We start from the raw sequence: 16,094 nt of genomic DNA on the forward strand, positions 1-16,094 counted from the left end.
GGCGAGGGGCTACCGGTGGGATCCTGCTTGGCCACAAGCCACAGCAGCCGCCGCGCCAGAGCCGCGGGGTTTGTGCTGCGCTCGGATGCTCCTTGTCAGGGAACGGGGGGAGCAGAGGGAGCGGGAGGCATCGGCCACCGCTGCGATAAAAAACAGGCTACGGAGGAGGAGAACGGAGAGCCGGAGGTGCTTTGGGGAGGGTGGAGGGCTGCAAATCACCTCAAATGGAGAGTAAACATATTGTGGTGCGGTGTAGTGATTTGCCAAACCTAGAGGCAAGCTTTAAAAATAACAGGTTTTATTAGGAGAGATTAATTTCGCTGAGTTTATGTGAAACCTTGGGCGCGGGAGTGGGAGTCGGGACCCCGCTGGATGTGGGCGCAGGACCCTGCGGCGCTGCCCGGCCCGGGGGCTGCGTGTGGGGCTCCCCGTGTCTGGGTGGGTTTGCGTGTGGGGGAGGCGGCTGGATGCAGGTTTCTCTGCTCCCCATCCCCGGGGAGGGTGGCTGGAGCGGGGGGAGCTGGCTGGCAGCCCCCCCAGCTGCACCCCCCGTGCAGCCCCTCTGGCTCTGCTGGGGCCGGGTCTCCTCTGGATGGCGAGGGTGCTGGGTGGGCTGGAGCTGGGCACCCCTCCTGCACCCCGGGGTGCTGCCCCCAGCTCGGTCCCAGACCCTGGTGGGTTTGGGGGCTGCTCAGGTGCCTGCCTGGGGAGGAGGGTGCGGGCAGGGCAGCGGAGAAGCCCCCGGGCTCGCTTGCAAACGGGCTGAGCTTAATATGCAAGTCACTGCTGGGGAGGAACCAGCCTCATGAAAATGCCATTTCCACGCAGTCACTCTTCTGGCCATTATCCGGCTTCAGACAAAAGCAATTTTCTCTGCCTGTAATAAAGCAGGGGTGATAACGAAGCTGAGAAGGGCTGTGACAGGCGGCCGTGCGGCTGAGGCCACCCTCTCCCTGCCACCCGCGCTGAACCTCTGTCTGGGGACACGGAGAAGCCCGGAGAGAGCACCGGGGCAAGGCGGCACTGGGACGCGGCGGGTGTCCCGGTGCGGTCGGTGTGCTGGGGGCCTGGCTGGGGGACGTGGCTGGCTCCTGGGCACCGGGGCAGTGACCAACGCACTGACCTGGGGGAGCAGGCACCAGCCCTCCCTGCCTGCAGCCCTCTGCCCTGCCTGTAACGCCCAGCAAGAGAAGGGGCGGCGTGGGAAGGTGCATTTGCCTCCGCGGATACCGTGCAGGGAAGGGGTGTCACAGCAGGGACAGAGCGGTGGGACCTGCCCTGTCCCCAGGGGCATGGCAGGAGCATGCCCTCGCTGTCCTTAAGGACCTGAGCACCCTGGTCCCTGCTGTGCCAGGGCAGGGACCCGCTGCCCCAGTGTGATGTGCCCGTCAGCTGCAGGGAGAAGAGTGGCAGCAGCCCCTGAGCCCTGTCAGCATCTCCCCAGGAGCCCGGCTTGGTGCGCAGCCGGTGCCGCTGCCCAGCTCAGCAGCGAGGGCTCTGTTAGCCCCGAGACCAGAGGGCTGCGTTACGGGGTCACCAGGGTGCCCACGCTGGAGCAGCAGCCCAAGGCCCCCTTCCCGATGGATGCAGCTGATTCCAGTTGCTCCCCCACCAGCTCTATTACATGGGGCACATGGTAATTAAAAGAATTCTTCTAATTCCTCTCCTGTTGCCATAGCCCTCCTGCTCAGAAAGAGCAGCCACCTCCCTGCCCACCCCCAGTCAGGATGGAGGGAGGCTGGGCTGGGCTCCCGGGTGGTGCCACGAGGCCTCTGACCATGGGGCTCATCCCAGCAGGTTGTGCTGGGGTTCTGCAGCCCCAATGCTGCCCCTGCCAGAGACGGCTTCCCAGCAGCTGAGACGTGTTCTGGGCACTCACCGGGATCCCACAGCGATGCACAAAGCCTGTGCCGTGTAACAATCACTTTATTGCTTTGGGTTTTGCATTTCTGAGCTCGCTTCCAAGTAAACAGCCGAGATCTGTCCCTCTGCTTTAGCACAAACCCTCCGTGGCGGCCGGCGGAAGGCAGCTGCTGCCAGGAGTCGCTCTGGGTGAAGCCAACGCATCCAGGAGACGGCGCGGTCTGGGAGCAGCCACGTAAAGCAGCACCGGCACAGCGTGTCTGGGGACAGAGCCTGGAGGCCTCGGGAGCCGGAGCAGGCGACAGCAGCTTCCAGGAGAGCGGTTCTGGAGGGAAGGCCCTTGGGCAGAGGTCGAGCAGACCCCAAAGGCTCGTCATCCTCCCTGTGTTACACCCGCTCGAGCACCCCATGGCACTGCCGCAGCACCGTGTCCTCACCCCTCGTGCCACCACCTGCGCCGTCCGACCACCTCCGCACCCACCGGGGCACGGGTAGGTGCTTCATCTAGTTCTCCTTGGGGTGGGTGTGAAAAATCTCAGAGGTCTGAGAAATGGCCTGCGAGACTGGCAGGCAATCAGGGACCGAGGGGGAGCCCTAAATCACTTGCAGGTTGTAAATCAGGGCTGGCTGGTTTTCTAAAGCGTGTCTCGGCGGTGAGGAGTGGGGAGCACAGCGCGTCCGGCCGCCCTCAGCAGCCAGTCCTGGCAAACTGCAAAGTACACGGAGCAGCCGTGATGTTCCTGTGAGGACATGTTGTTCTCGCCAGTGGTACTGGTGAGGAATGCGTTGGAAACATGTTTTGACTTTTTCTGATAACAACTGGTTTAAAAAACAAGATTTCTAATGCACCCCAAAGAGGATTCTCCCCCTGGGAAGGGTCAAGGCCAGCAAAAGCTTTTGTTTTGAGTTGCTCATTGTCCAGCTGAGAACAGACAGGGATATCACAGTGGTGAGGAGGCTGGAGGGGTGTGGGGGTGCTGAGGGGGCACCTCCCAAGGATCTAGTGCTGGGAAGTCACTTGTGGAAAATGACTCTCTCTTTGTACTGAAGAACTTGAAAGAGATGTGCTGAGCCCCTTGGGCTTCAGAGAGGTACAACTCTGGAGGAATGGGGCAATGCACCCACCCAATCCTCAAACACTGCTAAAAAGAAAACCCACCAAACTTCTGCCCGTGGGGAGGGTGTCTTGGCCAGTACCCCGAGCGGGCAACCCTCCCTTGGCCCCCACGATTTGGGGCCTAAACGACGGGATTCTCCCCGGTGAGCTCTGTCCCGTGGCTCCTCTTTCCCCTGCAGCCGCTGCACAGGCCTGTCAGGGAGGAGCTGCCCCTGGGGTCGCCGCGCTCTCCCGCTGCCGCAGCCTCTCCAGCAGCAGCAGCACGTTGTGGGTGAACTCGTCCCGCTGCCTCCCCATCCCACCGAGCTTCACCGGGCGCAGGCTGGCGTGGGGGGGCTCGTACCCGTGAGGGCAGCAGAGCTTGTTCAGGAGGAGCCAGGTGCTGTCAGGGTCCACGTGCATTAAGTGGAGGAAAACACTGTGGAAAACAGTGGGAAGAAAGGAGAGTAAGGAGAGGCCTCTTGATTGGCACCCAACCGTGTCACCGAGAGAGCTCTGGAGAGCTTTGATGCTGGCTGCAGCCCCTGACAGCCCAGCAGACTGGGAGCTCATTAGAGAGAGCCACTAAAATGGCTCCTGTGCCCAAGAGAAGACGGTTCAGTGGTTTCACACCACTGGCAAGTGGGAGAGAAAGAGTTGTTATGCTACACAGTTAGTGTAACTTTCTTCCTTCCGCACAGCACCTTTCACAAGGCAGGATTGTCTTTTTTTGAAAAAAAACCTCCACCTTCATTAACACTAGAAGGGAGGAAGAGAGGAATGACAGCTTCCTCTAATGCTTTACTGCTGTGCTGATGGTTTTCACTTTGAATTTCAATACCCTGGGTAAGATGGAGGATTTGACTTTTGAGTATGCACTTCACACTTGTGACTCCAGCTGTGAGCTGCTGCGGACAGTCTGGCTGAGAGCAGGAAGCTCCTAGGAGCAAAAGAGCAAATGGCTGATTTGCATGACCTGCACTTACTCATTTCTTCCTGCCAGTCCTCCCTACCCTGACAGCACTGCGAGGCCTCCTCCTGCGTGGTGCTGAGTACTCTGTGCTCCCACAGAGACTATGAGCAGGAAGGGTACACAGCACTCACCAAACTTAGGGTCCAGCTTTCCAAGACATCCGTAAGTGCCCAGCCACAGATCTTCAGGTCTCTAGTTTCTACTGAAATCAGGGGGCCATGAGGAGGTGGCGAGGCACCTCCCCTGCGTGAGGTAACGTGAAATCAGAGGGTAGGTCTGTCTCTGTTCCCCCAAGCAGCACAGAACTCCCCTCTCTAAAATCAAAGACCACTTGCTCCAAAAGCCACACAAAATCCAGACCTGACTGCTGTCAAAACTTCTCACAGAAGAACTTTTATCCCTAAAGTGAGCTTGCTTCCTATGGAGAGCACAGAGCTCTCCTCTGAAATGGAGTGCAGTGCCACGGGTAACCTGAAAAGGCACAGAAACGAGATGGAGGCACTAGAAACCTGCCTCATCTCTTCACAACCTTGTGGCTGTGTGACTCGTTACTCCATGAGCAGCCACAGTTGTTGCCTTTGTCTGTCTGCCATTAACCCCTGGCCTGTCTCTCGGTGCAGGTCTCTGAACAGCAACGAGGGAAGACGTTGCCACTGCGAGCTGCCAGCACTGTCCCCTTGGAGGGTGCCTGCAGTGCCAGCCTGCCCGCTCCAGAGGAACCCAGCGTGAGCGTGCCCCACGCAATGGCTGCGCTTGGCGACAACCACACCAGCAGTGTACCTTCTGTCGGTAGGTGAGCTCATGGGGCTCTCTGCTCCCCTGGCTTGGTTATCACCGCTCTGCAACTGGGAAAGGGAGGATGGGTCTGACCCTGGTGCCAGCTGGGGCAGGGTCTAGAGCTCGCACCTGCTGACACCCCCGCAGCAGCTCTCCAAGCCCCGCCGGCTGCCAGCGCTCTCCCGGTGCTCGCTCGGCCGTGGCAGTGCGAGCGTGCAGCTGCACCAGCGCACAGCAGGTCCCAGCGGGTTCCCCTGGCTGGTGAGGGGCTGCTGCTGGGGGGCAGCTGCGTAGAAATAATCCTTGCTCCTCAGGCTGGGGTGGGCAGGACCCGGCAAGAAAGATCAATCACTGGGAAGCAAACAGGGGAGCAGGGAATACTGTTCAGGTGGCTTCTGCTCCTTCAGCACACGCACAGCTTCACCTCTTGTATTCACAGCAAAGGTATCCTGCTCTCCAACCTCTTCCCCATCAGCTGCTCTGGAGAGAGCAACCCTCAAGAGATCAGCTGGTCCCTGCAGAACCCCACTGCCTCTTGTGCCCGTGATGGCCCGAGGCCTGTGATTATCTCCTGATGACCTGGAGGGCTGTGCAGCTTAAAGAACAACTTCACTTTCACATTGTCAAACTAACTCTGGGGTAGTTTCTAAGCAACCTGTTTCCATGGCAAAGAATCCTAGGGTTAATCCACGTTTGTTTTCTGTTGTTGCTTTTTTTTAAACTTAAATATAATTTTATTGTATTTTGCCTTGTGCAGGTGGCTGTTTTAGTGTACTTCAGTGCACCCAGCGTGCGAGTGACAGCTGTCAGTAAGTATGCAATCAACTACACAAAAGGGGCACGCTGCATAATCAACTGCGGTATCTAAAAAGGTTCAAAAATAGCTCATATTTGTTCCAGCTGTGCTAAACAACTTATCCTACTAGCACAGAGCAGAGTTTGCCTATTCTGTTAACTTGCCTTTTCCCAAACTTTAAGCAAAGCCACGGCACAGTGAACAGGCTGGCAAAAGGACAAGTCTTTCTGGCTTTGGCATCTCTGCTGAACGTTGAACTAGGTACAGTTCCACTGACTTCAGTAAGACTGGGGGAATTATCTCTGCATCCTGGAAAAAAAACCATTCCTATCCAGACAGTTGGCTGAAAGGTCAAATGATAAACTTCACAGGCTGTAAACATTTATTAGGAATTAAGTGTAAATTTCAAAGCAGTCACTTCAAACTGAAAGAATGCAGAACTATTTGTGAAGTGTTGACATAAACCAATGACAATTTCTTAATCTCTTTTTCCTTCGAAGTTTGTTTCTTCCCCAAAGTGAAAAGCTTGTCAGGGATGATGCAACTGAATACATTGATGAGAAGCTCAGATTCACACATTATGACCCTGGCCTTCCCAAACTCCTCTAGTTTTTTTTCCAAGCTTTGGACAATATTCCTCTCCTGGAATACTCCCAGCAGTCGTCTTACAATAAAGCCTATTGTCCCATTTTCTCTCCCTCAGACATGCTGGAGTTTTTTTTTTCTTCCCAGCATCTATTTTTGCCTGTTGAGTATTGCATGAAGCTGCAGTTACAAAATTCACTTACTCCCACTGGAGTAATTTTTTTTCTTTTGTGGCTCCAGCACCTTGGCCAAAAATTCCTGCTTAGCCCTTCGCATACCGACAGAATCCTCACTTAGTTCAGGGAGTTACTGGAGCTACAACTGACTTTGTGAGACCTGACCTTGCTCTTGGCAGGTCACAACTCATGTGTTGAGTAAGAATCCAAAAAAAGCCAGTTAGTATAAATCAATATGGCTGATTCCAAATATCTTTTTACCTTGTATGATTTCTGCAGTGATAAAGCTGAGTTATGTGACGCATGTTGGCACTCCTGCTGTGGCTAAGAGTAGTTCTGGTCTATCTGTTTTTAACAGCATGTAAAATGCAGCATTTTTCATGTAGCAGGCTGATAACGGTGCCCTCGCCTAGATGGAAAGGGCCTACATGTGACAACCTGTGTCAGCTGGCAGGATTGCTTTCAGGCACATGGAGAGTGAGGAAAAGGACAGGAGCTCACAGGAATCTCGTGGTTAAGCAGCTGGCAAAAGGCAGCTGGAACACGGCTGAGAAGTGATTCTGATCCTGGTGCCAGAGCTGATGGTTATGGTGCAAACTGGTTTTGACTTTTCCAAGCTGAAACCTCACATCCCGTGTACTATAGTCAAAAGTGACTGTGATATGTTTAACTCTGATCCACCCAGGCTCCAAGGGCAGGGATCAGACAGGGCTGAACTGAAAAAAAACAAACCAACCTACAAGTACTGCCACGTGCATGGTTAATATCAGGGCAGACATGATCCGTGCCTCAGTGCAAACGTGTGTTGGCCAACGGAGCTACACGAGAGAGCTGTTCACAGACCTTGGTTTGTTCAGTGAAACGTGTCATGTATGGTGCATCAAAGGCATGGGGGGAGCAGTGTAGCATGTGGCATTTTTCCTTTAAAATAGAATAAAAATAATATAGAGGAGAAAAACGTTACTTGCCCTGAACTTTGCTGCCCTTTTTCTCCAGTAACAGTGAGCTTCTGCTGACCCTGTCACATCACAGGGCTAATTCAGCACCTCCCCCTGCCCCTGCTGGGGGGGGAAATTGCACAGCTTTTCAGACTGCTTCGTTAATGATTTAAAAGCTTAAGATTCCAAGTATCTAGCTAAATCCTGGTGTTCTGCTTTCCATTCCAGCATTGCTTACACAGATGAAGGCTTTACTGTACGAAGGGTATGCAAGCCTACAGCCAAGAGCCCCTTTGCAGAACAAACGCTGCTGACGCCTGCTGCGACGCAACAAAAGCCACCAAGGTAAAAATAAACCCGCTCTCACCAGCGCAGGAAGACAAACAAAGGTACAGCTACAGCTTCTGCCCAGCCTCACAAAAGCCCTCCGCACCCCAGGGAGGCCTGTGCTCGGGGGGCAGGGGCCTGGCAGCTCTTCCCTGCCCTCCAACACGCTGTGCCCGCTGAGCCTGCTCAGACAGAGCGGGGCTTTCACCCCTGCCCCTCAGCAGGGACAGAGGGGCACGGCCGCCTCGCTCCCTCTGCATGTTCTGCCACTGGGCTCCTTTTGGCTACTGAAACCTCTGGCCTTGTTTCCAGGTGACAATGTACGACAACAGCGATTTCTTGCCCCGACAGCAGGGACATGCTGAGCAGGATTTTGAACACCAAAGCAGCAAAGTATGTCTGTCAACAGTTCTTAGAGCTGATGTGTGTTTACCTAAACTGTCTGCGCTCTTTTAACCTCTCCCAGCTTCCTCAGACAGCTTCCCAAACAAACTCCGGTCCACCTGGCAGAGCCTGGGCTGATGTGACCACAGGAGCCCAGGGACAATGGAAGGAGAACAGAAGTAAATCCCCCAGCCTGCAGAAGGTATTAAGTGATAAAATACATGGGAATGTCTGGCACATCCTCTTGCTTAGCTGTCTTCCCTCTGCAGTTTATACCATCAGTGGGCCGAGAGCCCCAAGTATTCTGGCATAGGAGGCAGTTAGAAAAAAGCAAGCACATCTTCCCCCTCTGTCCCCAAATGCACTGCAAGGTAACTGTAACCTGTGGGCAAGCTAACCTCTCTGGCTCAGCTTGGGCAATAACTGATACCTCCCCAGAGAAAGGGCTAACTTCCATGAGAGACCCTGTTGTACAGGACTCAAACGTGCTGGAAGGAGGAATGGGAAAGGTGCAAAAGGAAAGGGGTTACTCTGCTCCCTCTGTCCCACGTTATTTGTAACCTGATACACCTGCATTTAAGAGACGTTACCTCTGGGCAGCTTCTTGCAATCTCATGGGCTGCTTGGCGCTGAGGTAAATCAGGCAGGCATCTGCCACTTTATTCAGGTCACTCTCCCCTGCAGAAATGGAACAGAAAAGAAGGGTAGGAGGTAACCTACTCAGCTGCTGCCTAACAGAATCAGCTCTAAATTGGCAGCAGGAGGCTTCTGAGCCTTTGAACTGTCTGACCCAGAGCTCTTCTGACCTCGCCTCTTAAGCTTCTTGCTGCAAAGCTAGGAAAGCAATCAAGGGCATTGACAGAGGAAAAGAGCAACTAGGCAGCAAACCTTCTCCTTCATCAAAGTCAGCTCCAGAAATTTAACCTAGGAGAATTTCAGAGTGTTTCATTCAGTAGAAGGATGTGTTGTGCTGCCTTTAAAGGGTCACCCAGAGAGATGCCCCAAAATGGAACCAGTCAGCTTAGCCAGAAGTCTTACCTGGGCTCCAACCTGGGCTCCAGTTCTTCAGTTAATTAAGAACAATGCATGGCTCAACAGGCCTAACTGCAGCAACCCAGACACTCCACTTTATACCCACTTCTCATGCACAAGTGAGATGAGCAGTCAGATTCTGCAAGGTGCTGGGAATCTTCTCTCCCATTTGTTTCTTGGGGAGTAAAGAGCGACCAGCCCCTCTTTACCGAGCTCTCAAAGAGGACAGATTATGGCCCAGCAGGACCTGAATGGGATGAGGCTGGAAATCAATCCCATGGGGCAGCAGAAGGATGAGAAGCAAGTGCAGGCCTGGTCAGTTGAAATGAAAGAAGGGGTAAGTCCTACAGAGATCTTGTACAACCTTACTCTCCCTGGTACTCACCCATGTCCAACTTCTCGCACAGAGAACCCAGTCCCTGCAACACAGCTAGCTGCAGCTTGAAGGCAAGCGTGTGGCTGTACACCGGCCCGGCTCTGGCACTTGCTGGGGCTTGGCTGAGGAGGCAACTGGTCAGCTTAGGCAGGACATCTTTGGAGAATCTCTGCCTCAGGAAGTCTCTGCACTTCTGAGCCAGGGTGCACAGCACCTAGTGAGGAAACACCAGTTACTGGAGGGTAAGTGCACATACAGGCCTGGGAGGAGCTCAGCAACCTGCCCCAGCTCGGGGGGGTAAGGCATGTCTTCTCCCTTGACAATGTTTCTGCAGTTGGGAGCGATGTGACCTGCCATGGCTTCCCATAATGAGCAGAAGGCAATTGCTGGATGGGGAGGCCGACTGACCTGCACCCTGCTCTTCACTTCCACACAGCTGACCTCCTGGGGCTGCCCTGCTCTCATCAGCACACTAAAGGTAAGTGCAGCTTGTGAAGTCTTATTCAGAATTGCTGGAGGAGCCTCTGATGGAAGATGCCACCAAAATACATCACCTTTGTGGTGGAAACAGTCCATCTTTACAAGCATGCCAGAGAACAGAAAGGCCAGCTGGGTACAGCACAGGGCACCCAGCACTGTTGGTGTGTGCCCAGGATAAAAACCAAGCTGGCCTGGAGAATGCCCTTCAATACATGTGAGGATGAAGGGGGGATCCATGGGGCCAACCCACGTGGCCAGAACACGGTTCTGTGGTTATGCTGTACTTGGCTTACACCAACACTACACTTCCTGCCCCGAGGCTGAGGAAGGAAGACACTCCCAGGGGGTTTCTTTTAAGAAAACCCAAATGCAGTGCTAATTGTAATGATCCCTTGAACTTCTCAAGAGTTAATTAGTTTTTGTGTAGCAATCTCTCCCTTCTTTTAGGGCAGGCACATGTGGAGTACGGCTGCTCTGCAACTCTAGCGTGTGGCTTTTTGAATTTGGGGAATCAAAATTCTCCTTTTATTCATGCTGAAGGATTCTAAAATGAATCTCATTCTGCACAGCAGAGGAAGCCCTGTGAAGCCCTGGGGCTAGCAACGTCTGGAAACATGCTTTATTGTCCAGCTTGTGAGTCAGGAAGAGAATGCAGCTGACAGGTCAGGAGCTCTTTAACAGTGTTATTATGAGGCTAAGTCTTTGCTTAACCTCTCCCCTCCCCTGCCAACGCCTCAATCATGGAACAATCCTTTCAGTCTAAGACTTGCAAAGGCGGGTGCTGGGACTGTGGCTCCAGCAAGGGCAAGTGGCCCTGTACGCTGCCTCTGACAGCTGCTTAGGCTGTAGAAGAACTGTTTTCCTCTCCCCTGCAATAACCACCAACATTGCTGTTTCCCCCAGGAACTGTGTCAAGGTTTTATCTCTGGACAAGCTGCAGGGGGAGTGGTACAAGCCCATCCGCTGCAGGGTGGTGACCCTGCGTTCCAAACCACGTTTAAAAATAACTCCACAAGCTCAGTGCTTCTCACACGGGCCACAGCAATGCCGGAGCCACTTGCCTTCCAAGCCCCAGTGTGAAGGCTGTTGGCAGAGATTCGCTGCTGTACCTTGAAGGCTCTGAGCACTGCCAGAGGGTCATCACTAATCAGCCGGGTGACGAGAGCTGGCCAGACACGATGAGCCATGGGAAGCAGATGGTTTCCGTGAGGATGCAGCACAGTCACACAGAGCTCCAGCACGTCCAGGACCTGGGCAGGAGGGGCAGGGAACAGGTTTTCAGAGGCTGCAGTGCCAGCAGCACCGGGCGTGCAGGTGGATCCCCAGTGTCACGCCGGGGAGCCCGGAGAAAGAAGGGTTTTAATACACAAGGGTATGGTTTTACCTCAGCATGAACTGGGACAACTGAGCAGTGCACAGAGCACAAGCCTGCACAGAAAGGGACAAGTAGCACCGTGACATAATTTGTGCTGGGCTACAGAGCCGGGCTGGGACAAGGGTGTGACCCTGGCCAGATCCTGCAGGCAGAGCTGGCACTAGGACCCCACTGGTGCTGCGGCACGGCAGCGGGATCACCTGCCAGGGCTGCGGCCTCGGTGGTAAGAATCTGGGTTATGCCTCGCTGCTGCATTTTCTGTCTCGCTTTGCAGTTTAAAAGGAGGCCACCTTCAAAGGATTTTCATAATTAAAAATCCAGGCTTTTCGCCCTGCTTATCATCACCCCAGCAACTTCAGAAATGTTCGTCAGTCTGTGCCCGACAGTCTGAGGAAGGGGGATGGGAGGCCTGGATGGGAGAAAGACACTTCTGCTTCCTCCACCAAAGGCTGAGGCACAAGACCTGACTATCACGAGCATCAGGGGAAGGTGCCTGGTATGAAGCCACCCTTAATATTCCGTTCAGCCTGGCTGCCACTCCTAAACCAGACTGCTCCCAGAGAACTGTTTCCCTTTCCCTTGCCAACACGTGGAGGGTCTGTCCTGAACAAGCACATGGCAGCACTAACCTCACTACAGCGGGAAGCCCGACATGCATCGTGCACGTGCTGACGAACTACCAGCCCCCTTCCTGGGCACCACCTGTCCCCTCAAAGCTGCCGTTCACCAACCTTCAGCCGCACCCGGAGGTCCCCATCAGACAGCAAGTGGATGCACCTCTCCATCACAGCTTTGGCCAGCTGAGCATGGCTTGGCAGGGGGGCTTCTCCTTCTGTGTCGGAGTTGTTTGGCTCCAGCTTAGCAACGGGGGGAACCTCATCTGGAAGACAAAACCATTACTGAAGCCATGAAAATGCCTTGGGTGTTCTGGGAGATCACAATACCCAGCCACAGCTACTCTGCAAGTTCCCAAGTGAGGCCTCTGGTGTTTTTAAACATATTTAGATATAGTCAAGTCTACGCTTGAGTTCTGTGAGTTAAGTGTCAGATTCAGTTAAGAGTGTGGGACCAGGGAAGGTTTGCCTTCTTTACTGGACAATGCAGTTGGTCTGACATTTGCAGTCTCTCCTCACCACGGACTTATTTCCCATTGATTTTTATTAAAAACGAAAAGCCTGGGTATTTAAAGATGAAGTATTTAAAGGTCAGGATTTCAGCACAGCCCAGTAAAGACAAAAGAGTTCCCTATATGAATGCCTGCAGGGCCTGCCGAGGCCAAGTGAGGTGGGAGTGGTGGCATCATCAGCCAGGAGAAATTGGTTCAGGTATTCCCAAGGGAGGGTGAGGAAAATGCAGTAGGATGCTGGAAAAGAGGAAACTTTGGGTCCTGAACCCAACTGGCCTGTTGTGAGGTAAGGAAAAACATAGCGTGCTTCTGTCTTAGAGCTAGACAAGCCTTGATCTGCTAATGTTTCACTTCCCCCCCACCGCCATGCACAGAACAAAGCAAGAGCAGCCAGCAGCACCTTACACGAGGTCTGAGGCTGTCAGGAGTGTGCGAGGCTTTCTGCCTGGTCCCAAGGCCCCCATCTGACAAAAGGAAACCTCAGAGGTCCCTGTCTTTCTCCAAGCTGAACCTACTCTTCTCCAGTCACGCGCAGTACTGACCTGTCTCCTCATCCCCTGGGTCAGGGAGATTGCCCTCTGCGATCTGCTTCTGTCTGATGTAGTCAAGAAAGAATTTCTCCAGTTCTTGCCTCGTCACTGCCTGCTGCCCCTGGGACACAGCCCTGCTCTGCCCGTGCTGGTGTTCCTCACCGCAGGACGATCCAAACCACCGGACTGCAAAGAAGGAACCCACGTGTCAGTCAGCAATCACCATCCCCTCCTGCGAGTCAGCAAGGCACCACAGGTTCCTTGAGAGACCAACACGACTCTCAAGTCTCATGGGACCGAACTACAGAATCAGGCACCTGCTGTCACATCACTGTGACCTCCGTGATGGTATGAGAATGTTACAACCCCAATATAAAAAGGAATACTCTCCCTGTGCTTCTACAGAACACTCATGGGAGTAGTAAATCCATCCTTTCTCAACCACTACAGGCATGTTCTTGCAAGTCTGCAGGCCAGACAAACTGGTGTGGAGAGGGGAAGCTATTGGCGACCTTTGCTTGGGAGCTGGCCCACCAGGCAAAGCACAGTTGCCACCACGCTGAGCTACTTGAGATCTCCCATGGCAAGCTGACAGGTCAAAGACAAGTACCCTTCGTTACAGTAAGACCGAACTGCGCGAGGTAAACATCATCTAGATACCTAAAGCTGTCATCACTGAGTGGAGGACCCTGAGGAAAGTGGAAGCCTGGTTACTGTAAGACTGATCTAGTGTAGACAGGACATCTTGGATAACGTCTTCGACCAGTGGCAGCAAGCTGGCATCTGAATGCCTCAGCATAGTGTCCAGGACCTGGGAAGCATGTGGCTGATGTGCCAGCTGGCGCAAGTTCAGGGAAATCCCGTTCACCAGATAGTCAGAATTGTCATTAATCAAACACTGCACAGAGTTGTAACCGCAGGCCTCGCATATGTCTGCCAGTGTCCCCAGCGCCGTCTCACTGATGAGCAGAGTCTTGTCACCGGCCTTCTCCAACACGGGGTAGAGAGCTGACAGCAGAAGCAAGCGGAACTCCTTCCCGAGGACAGCAGCAAAGCAGCTGACCCCTTCCAGCTGGATGCAGATCTGCCAGATGTTGCTGTTCATGGTGCGGGCCGTTACGTGGGGCTCAGGGGAGGGAAGGGGAACGCTGCTGCACGCGCCTCCTGGGCAGGCAGTAAGTCCTGAACATGGCACGGAGTGCTCATGGCTGACTTCTGTATCGATGCTAGTGATCAAATACCAGTTTGCCTGGTCTGTGTACTCGTCGAGAATGGACACTATGGACCCCTTGAGATCATCCATGTTCGGTGAGGTTTCCCTTTCTTGAAGGACATCCACCCCCACCCCGGCAGCTCCTGCGATCAGCTCGTTGAGCACCATCGCTGCCTGCTTTCGGTACATGCCAGATTCGCTGTACAGCCCCATGAAATGATCCACAAGCAAGTAGAGGTTCCCGTAGTAGCCCAGAACACGACAAACTTGCTGAAGGAGCTGGAAAACTTTCTCCTCCGTGAAGAAGCGGAAGTATTTCTTCTGACATCTGCCCTTCTGCACACCGTGCTGCACGGAGCCCGATGGCCCGCACGTGCCCTCGCAGCCCCAGCGTCTGTCCTCCACTATCTTCACGTCTGTCACGTCCAGCTCCAGAACTTGCATCAGCGCTCTGCACAGCCGGTGGAGGTGGGATGTGGAGTTGAGGACGATGTTAATCTTGGGGCCCAGCAGCTTGAGGTAGCCAAGCAGCAAGCTCAACGTGGAAACCTTGCCCATGTCATCCTGAGAGTTCATCAGGCGAGGAAGGGCTGTGGCAAGGGAATGGAGGTTCTCGGAGAGGATATCAGCAAGAGCCCTGTTCTGTGCTACGAGCCCCTGCTCTGCAATGCCTTGCAGAACCTCGTTACACCTGCTTTGGACTTCGCTGTTTTCATCGTTCACCAGCCCAACCAAGGCCTTTAACAAATGACTGAATGAGTCCACCAGCGACTGACTGCAGTTCCTCAGTAAGTGCTGGACCAGCTCCACCAGCTCCAGTCTCACTTTCCAGTGAGGGTGAACTGAAGAAAATTCAACCATTTTATGCAGGAGAAGACAGAGTTTTTCAGCAGTACTTCTACTCCAGTCAGGTCCTCTATGGACCATTAGTTCTGATATTCTGCTTCGTTCTGCTGGCAGCTTTTCTTTGTTCTTTGGGATTCTGGCTAGCTGCTCATCAGCCATTACCAAGCCAACAATCTGATAAAAGAGTCTGATGGCAGAAACGGTGGTTTTGTGACCTTGTTTGATGTCTCCAGTAATAACCCGAGACAGCGTAATGGAAATCCCAGGCAGAAAAGAAGCAAACAAGTCCCCACATTGCTGTGCCTCGTCTTCATCTAGCTGTCGATGCTCCTGGCAGTCACACTGCAGAACCAGGACCTGTAAGCACTTCAAAGCAGAGATCTTAATTTGCTTTGCTTTTTCTTGCTCTGATAGGCCCAGAAGCAAAGATACAGCAAATCCTAAGAGAGGAAGGGTGGAAGGTTGATACAGAGACAAGATAACATCGCCGTAAGCTGAATGCATCAGGGTGTGGAGTGCCTGGATTACAGCCAGCTTCAACTCCTCTGACAGCGAGGCTGGTTTGCTTGTGCTAGACGGGGGAGAGAGGCACGCACAGAGCTCAGAAAAAAGCTCCTGCAGGAGCTCCTGCTTCTTCACGCACGTTGCTGCGAGGACGGAGGCCATGCACTCCACCACGCTCTGCACCAGCCGCTCCTGCTTGGGCCCCGGCACCTTCAGGGCGAAGCGCAGGGGGAAGAGGACGTACTCCTGCAGCTCCTGCAGGGCCGAGGCGCTGACCGCGGCCAGGCCGGCCTGCAGGCGCGCCACGTTCTCCAGGGTCTGGGCCCTGGTCAGCTGCACGCAGGCGGGGCGCAGGGCCCCGAAGGCCTCCTGGGGGGTGTCGAAGACGGCCATGCTGGGGCGCCGGCAGGAGGGCGGCGGGAGCCGGGGGGGGGGGGGGCGGGCCGCCGCGGGCTGTCACGGCGCTGGGCCTGGCGGCAGCGGCCCGGGGCGGCCCCGCGGGATGGGACCGGGGCCGGGGCCGAGCCCGGGGCGGCCCTGAGGGCCGGCGCGCCTACCTGCTCCCGCAGCGGGGCGGCCACGTGCCGGAAGTGACGTTGAGAGAACCTGGACCGCCAGCGCGACAAAGAGTCCCCCGGAGCGCAGCGGGGGGAGCGTTGTGAGAAAAGTCCCGGGCGCGCGCAATGCGCATGCGTCT

The 16,094-nt window shown here is 54.5% G+C and overlaps 1 protein-coding gene across 1 annotated transcript; it reads right to left on the bottom strand.

Annotated features, from left to right (window-relative positions):
• Positions 1-1,908: 1,908 nt before the first annotated feature.
• Positions 1,909-15,790, bottom strand: TTI1 (TELO2 interacting protein 1). The gene is made up of 7 exons (XM_068416430.1): positions 13,495-15,790; positions 12,847-13,020; positions 11,910-12,058; positions 10,913-11,053; positions 9,333-9,537; positions 8,506-8,593; positions 1,909-3,398 (listed from the first exon to the last, which is right to left on the bottom strand). Exons 1-7 carry the CDS (start codon positions 15,788-15,790, stop codon positions 3,176-3,178), a joined length of 3,276 nt encoding a protein of 1,091 aa, XP_068272531.1. The 3' UTR covers positions 1,909-3,175.
• Between the last annotated feature and the right edge of the window lie 304 nt (positions 15,791-16,094).

This window comes from Nyctibius grandis, chromosome 19 (assembly GCF_013368605.1).
Source record: "Nyctibius grandis isolate bNycGra1 chromosome 19, bNycGra1.pri, whole genome shotgun sequence".
NCBI lineage: Eukaryota > Metazoa > Chordata > Aves > Nyctibiiformes > Nyctibiidae > Nyctibius > Nyctibius grandis.